This window comes from Phaseolus vulgaris, chromosome 8, assembly GCF_051622355.1.
Source record: "Phaseolus vulgaris cultivar YP4 chromosome 8, ASM5162235v1, whole genome shotgun sequence".
NCBI classification, from domain to species: Eukaryota; Viridiplantae; Streptophyta; class Magnoliopsida; order Fabales; family Fabaceae; genus Phaseolus; species Phaseolus vulgaris.
In genome coordinates, this window is record NC_143505.1 from 20,517,141 (window position 1) to 20,523,780 (window position 6,640).

Sequence of the window (6,640 nt, forward strand, 5' to 3'; positions counted from 1 at the left end):
AAAATAAAATTATCATGTTTAGAACATACAAAATTATTACACAAACTCTATTGTAAAAGATAGGTGATCTATAAGTTAGTAGTAAGAAATCAACTCTAGAAAAACTCATTCTTCCCTGTAAAATATAACTAATAATCCACCTACATAAATAGTTATGGTTTCTAAGTTATCTAGCTATTGATTCGAAACTTTTCATAACAAAGGCTACTAATTCCAAACTTTTCATAGTAAAAACTACTAATTTCAAACTTTTCATAACAAAAGTTGTCATTATCACGTAACTACTAATTCCTAACTTTTCATAACAACAAAAACTATCATTATCACGGATAACAAAATCAAATCCAATATTAAAACAACGTAATCATTTAATGAATTGAAAAGAGCATAGCTAAGAAATAAATAAAAAGTATTTTATTATTTATAAATGTTCAAATACCTACATTCCATGTAGTCGACATACATTATAATGAGTACTGATCTACCTCATTTTTTCCAAAAATTTGGTCGCATTATTGGGGTAAGGAGAATACACACACGAGAGAGGTGAAGAAGGAAGATTTGGAGTATTATATTAGATGGTGAAAAAGTTGAAGACGTTGAAAAAGAGGAGAAATTTGGTTAAAGCAGAGAGAGAGAGAGAGAGAGAGAGAGAGAAAAGATCCATCGAGAACACGTGCATTCAATAGTCCACTTTGCCTTCCCATCTCTATCTCTTTGACAACATCGTTCATTTCAACACCACTTGTTGCACTTTGCTTCTTCCCCTTCACTCACATTCCCTTCTTTTTTTCTTTCCAAATAATATACAAAAATGTTGAAGCTTTCGTGCAATGGCCTGGACCGGGTTCACTCCCTCGCCCAATGCGGGTTCGCCGCTCGCCCCGCCTGCGTTGGCCCTCGCCGGAGGAGGACCCGCGTCGGTGGGTTCCGGTCGCCCGACGTCAGGGCGTTTCCTGTGTTGGCAGTCGTGTCGAACAGGGACGGCGCGGTGGCGAGCCGGGTGGAAGCGGAGGCCGGGACGCTGGCGGACCGGTTGAGGCTGGGGAGCTTGACGGAGGATGGGTTGTCTTATAAGGAGAAGTTCATTGTGAGGAGCTACGAAGTTGGGATCAACAAGACTGCCACTGTGGAAACTATTGCTAATCTCCTGCAGGTTTTGATTTTGATCCGTTTGTTCAATTGGGTGATTTGATTGATTTGATTTGATTTGATTGCTTCATCGTTGATTGGTATCTGATTGGGATTTTGAGCATCTGGGTGTTTCTCGTTCATTGCGTTCGTGTACGTTTTATTAGATTGGGAAATGGTGTTTTTTTTTCTCTTTCGGAAGTGAAAAGTGAAGATTTTTGGCAATTGGGGTTGTTTTGATTCTTCATGATTGATGTTCTGAAGTACAATTTGTAGATTTGTGGCATTTTTAGGTTGTTTGGTTTATGTTTTATAGTTTTTAGTTTTGCTTTTTGTACCGATTTTAACAGTGCAGATTTGGATGGCGCTGTACTCTATGCATGGAGTACTGGAGTATAAGATTTTGGAAAACTGTGCTTTGTTTGTTTTGTTCTTCGTGATTCCTGTTTTAGATTACTATTTTTTTCCTTGAATAATTGTCATGTCAGGAAAAGTACTCTCGTTTCCGGTCTTGGTCTTGTGAAAATGCCATGATGTTTGCTCATTGTAACACCATCATCAGTTGGAAAAATGAATTGATTTTTTGAAGTATCAAATAAATTTGGATGACTTTTAGAGGCTCCTTGATTAAATAATAGGAAGATGGATCTAACCTTGGGAGCTGAATTAATCTGATATAGAGAACATGTGATATTGTATCCTTGCACGAAATCTGAAATGTCTGGTGACTGTGCTGCAGGAGGTTGGATGCAATCATGCTCAGAGTGTTGGGTATTCTACTGATGGTTTTGCAACCACCCCTACGATGAGAAAATTGCGTCTCATATGGGTTACTGCTCGCATGCACATTGAAATATACAAATATCCTGCTTGGTGGGTTCTTGTTTTTTTATAAACACTTAGTTTATATACTCTAATTTGAAAAGTCTAACATAGAGGATTTCAACAGGAGTGATGTTGTTGAGATAGAGACATGGTGTCAAGGAGAAGGAAGGGTTGGAACGAGGCGTGATTTTATACTGAAAGACTATGCGACTGATCAAGTTATTGGAAGGGCAACAAGGTAAATATTTTCCCTTCCAACTGGATGGTTGTGAATTGTGACTCTTTTAGAAATTTTCCTATTTTAGTTTGATCACTTTGATGATAAATATTATACTTATGCACTATATTCTACTGAGTTTTTATGGCATGACTCCTTTCGGTTCATGAGTGCCAGATCAATTGTTAACAAGCAGTAGGATATGCCTTCATTGTGTAGGATAATATCTTACCATTAGTTGATTTCTGGGCAACCTTATACAGGACGCATCATATGCTTTTCCTTCTTATCCCGTTTGTTGGTGTATTGTAAAATCTCTTTCCTCATTTGAATTCACGATAGTTTCTTTTCGTACCAACCATCAATGATTAGCCTATAGAATATATCCTATGCTATAGTAGCAAAAGGATAGGAAACTAAACCGGTTATTAAACTCCATCCCTAGGTCAAAAGGATGCTAGGGATTTTATAAAAGCATAAAACTCAGAAATAATACTGTCCAAAAATCTACATCTGATGGAAAATTATCCATGGATGCAAATAATGGTACATTAACCATTAATTCCTTCCTTTGCATCATAAATTGGTGTATGTCTAAATTTTGACATGTTTATGTTTTGTCATATATAATAACTATACTGTCTCTGGTGAAACAGTTTGTTTTAGATACTTTCATAAAGTTGACCATTTAAATTTAATGTTTCAGCAAATGGTTAATGATGAATCAGGACACCAGACGACTCCACAAAGTTTCTGATGATGTTCGAGAGGAGGTTTTGGTTTATTGTCCTCGAGAGCCCAGGTAATCATTTTTCTTTCTCATATGCTAGTAATGCATTACAAGATACACAAACTTTTCCAGATGATTTCTTTTATTTAGGTGCTCTTAAGTCTTATTCATTGTATTAATAACAAGACTTGATAAGCAGAAGAGATAAAAAATCTCTAGCGCTTCTGAGCTCACTAGCGCAAAGCAGGATATGCTACTTGATCAATATTCTATATTATGGATTATGGAATAAATCAAATTATAGTATATCACCTTGGCATCTTGCATCCATCAAAACTGCATTTTCAAATGAGATCTTACTACTTTTTATTTGGTGGTAGGAGGGAGGAGCTTACTTGCTTGATATAAAACGTGGTAAATGCAGTGCCTTGTTAGTTATGCTTAAGTCATTGGTTGAGTAGCAAATGAGGCATCACCGATGAGGCTGTCATTAGATGGTCAAATAAAATCTGGGACACGTGTTCGCATATTTATGTAGCCTATAAATTTGAAATCAAGTAAATCTATGAATTAAAATCCGACACTCATCTTATTCTGTGATTCTTCACTTGTTCTATATCAAGTCAGGGGTCTCCCTCTGTCTAATTTCTACAAGTCTATATTGGAAGTATCTCAAGTCTCTATTATGTGCAGATGTAGGATAAATTACAGTCACTTCCCTTTGAGTTATAAGTATAATGATACACCAATGTCCCTCTTTTGACATTATCCTGCCTCAATACATTTAACAATATAAAAATATAAGGGAAGGTCTATGTTAAGGGAAATTGTTCATGTTATATAAATTGAGGGAGGTTTGTGTTGGATGAAAAAAATTGAGGGATATTGAGTATAATATTCATAAACCCCTGATGACATGAGTGTAATTTGTTACGTGCACATACACATACACATTTCAAGAAATAGTATTTATTATTTGTAGTTAAACATTTTCCTGAAGCAAGTTTCACCAATAACAGTAAGTTAAAATGAAGGAATACAAGTCTGAAAACAAGCCTGTTGATGTTTTCTGAATTTACCTCACTAAAAACACTTCTGAAAATACGGAGAAGTGCTATCTAAAGATCATCCTACTACATAATTCTCTAACTTATTGGACTCTTTCTGAACTTAATGACCTTTAGCTCTTTATCAACTGTTCTTGATGGTACAAAAATTGAATTTTGAACAATTTATTTATTGCTTAGTTGCATGCTACTAGTAACATGGTTTGAATTATGTATGACTAAATGATCATACTTCATTGGTTGTCTTGCGACTGTTTGTGATTTGATGAGTTTCAATTTTCTATACCCTTTTCCGGCTTACCTCTTAACCTGTGATTAATTTTTTTTTTTCTCCAATTTCTCTTCTGTTGTTTTAGGTTAGCAATTCCTGAGGAGGATAGTAATTGCTTGAAGAAAATTCCAAAATTGGAAGACCCTGCTCAGTATTCCAAAGTTGGACTTGTGGTATGATTATTTGGCTCAAAGAATCTTTTTCTATTATTATTTTTCTTTTTAACTGTCACAGAAGAAGGAATTTCATTGGTGAGCAAATAGTTGGCAAATCCAGCATAATTTAATAATGTTCAAGAACCTGCCTTCTCACATGCTTTTTAAATTTTGTAGCCAAGGAGAGCAGATCTGGACATGAATCAGCATGTTAACAATGTTGCCTATATTGGATGGGTGCTTGAGGTTGTTAGATTTTCTTTTAAATTTTTTGCAAACACTTTCTGTTTCATGTTTTAGCTGGTTTATGTCTCACAAAAAGATCTTTTGGATAAACAGTTTATATCTTGTTCTGATTTATCTTTATATCTCAGAGTGCAGTATTTTCAAAATTAAGAAAATATCAATACTTGATTGCGTACTTACTATATTCAATTTTTCTGACATTTAGCATCTTAGAACAAAACCACAATTGTTAATAGTTCAATGGTTACACAATCATATTTACATTAGAATTCTCACCTGATATATTTCGATATACTCATAGGTTATTTTACCATTTTTTTCCAATGTTTTTGGTTACTTGTGTTATTTCTTCAAAATGACCATGACTACTAGAATATTCACAATTTCTTAGATATGCTAGTGTTGCTTTTGAATTTGTTAGTTACAATTTTCTTTCATGTTCAAAACCCTGAAAGTAAAAAGAAGAAAAATGGTTTTAACCCATATCTAGAATCAAGATTGGCTTTTGTGAACAAGTAATAATTATTTTTTTAATTTTGCTCTAGATCTTGATGAAAATGAAAATAGAGGGGCAATATGTTTAACGTGTAAGTTGATAAATTAAGCAGTTTAAACACTGTTTTCAAAACAACCAAATAAAATTTTGCTTCAAGAAGTGGTCTGTGTAACTTTTTACAAAATGTATGATCGATCAAGAATATATTTGGTAGGCTCCTGGAAACTAACTTAACTTAGGTTTGGGTCAACTTTTTTTTTCTTGTTATCTTTATGCCCTGGCTAAAAGTTGACTATTGATACTCGGGTCTTTAGATCTTAGATGTACGATTGGAAGTACATCATATCTAGATGATGTTAAAATAACCGGTTAATAAGGGTTGAACTTTCATACACTTAATTTGATTTGGAACTCTTTTTTTTCTCTTCTGGTTTGTTGCTTATTCTATTATTATCCTTGTCATAACAAATGCACATACTATATCATGTTAATTTTATACAAAAAGGGTGTCGCTTGTTATTGATGTCACCAACTAACTTACGGACTTGTTATTATGTCAGAGCATGCCTCAGGAAATCATTGATAGCCATGAGTTGCAGAGTATTACCTTGGATTACAGACGAGAGTGCGGACAATATGACGTAGTTGATTCCCTCACTGGTGTGGAAATGATCCAGGGTGGTGCTGAGACAGTTCCAGAACTGAAAGCAACAAATGGATCTGCCATTACAAAAGAAGCCAAGCAGCAGTTTCTGCATCTACTTAGGTTGTCTACTGACGGACTTGAGATAAACAGGGGACGAACAGAATGGAGAAAGAAAGCGCCAAGATGAGAACCATCATGTGTGCTTTCACCTATGCCTTCATTCATGATTCTGTTTTTATCTTTCTTGTGTTGTTTCCTCATGCACGGTTGTCTTATCAATTTTCCCTCGTTATTTTGCTTAGAGTTATTGCACTTGATATAGGGAGTGGAGAGCTAGAAATCTGTTACTGTTTTCTTTGTCATGCTCACAAATATAAATTGTTGTCCGAATCCTGTACTTAGGCTGAATATTCAATCTCTGATGCATTGGCATCAATTTCCATGAATGCCATTGTACCTTCCTCAGGAGAGAATATAAATCCAGGACATTGTTATGGATCTGCTATCTACTGCAGGACTCCAACAATGTTTTGTTAAAGTAATCATTTTAAAATTATTCAATTAGCCAATTATCCCGTTTCATATTTAAAAGTATGGTTTTAATATTAATGTCCTTACTAATCTTGCTCTCTGCTGTTTTCTTATGTGGCAAAAGTAAATATTACTATTCAAAAGATATCTATGCTTGTCAGAAAAATTTAGTATCTGTCATAGGAGTTATGCTTGCCGTTGCTATAGATAGTTACAGAATACATATTTTCATTAAAGTGAGAATATATCTTGTGTGGTAACATTACCACTGCAGTGAATGTCAACCGTTGATTAAATTTTATAAATTTAATAACTTTTTTATAAA

The 6,640-nt window shown here is 34.6% G+C and overlaps 1 protein-coding gene across 1 annotated transcript; it reads left to right on the forward strand.

Annotated features, from left to right (window-relative positions):
- The first annotated feature begins 497 nt into the window (after nucleotides 1-497).
- LOC137824328 (oleoyl-acyl carrier protein thioesterase 1, chloroplastic) lies at nucleotides 498-6,353 on the forward strand. The gene is made up of 7 exons (XM_068629919.2): nucleotides 498-1,156; nucleotides 1,871-2,004; nucleotides 2,081-2,194; nucleotides 2,880-2,975; nucleotides 4,327-4,414; nucleotides 4,574-4,642; nucleotides 5,699-6,353. The coding sequence occupies exons 1-7, from the start codon at nucleotides 815-817 to the stop codon at nucleotides 5,969-5,971; spliced, it is 1,116 nt and encodes a 371-aa protein (XP_068486020.1). The 5' UTR covers nucleotides 498-814; the 3' UTR covers nucleotides 5,972-6,353.
- The last annotated feature ends 287 nt before the right edge of the window (nucleotides 6,354-6,640 follow it).

Excerpts from the sequence above, each read along its gene's own strand:
- LOC137824328 (XM_068629919.2), top strand. The coding sequence starts at position 815 with ATGTTGAAGCTTTCGTGCAATGGCCTGGACCGGGTTCACTCCCTCGCC. Across the intron at positions 2,005-2,080 it reads ATATACAAATATCCTGCTTG|GAGTGATGTTGTTGAGATAG; the intron begins GTGGGTTCTTGT and ends GGATTTCAACAG. Across the intron at positions 2,195-2,879 it reads GTTATTGGAAGGGCAACAAG|CAAATGGTTAATGATGAATC; the intron begins GTAAATATTTTC and ends TTAATGTTTCAG.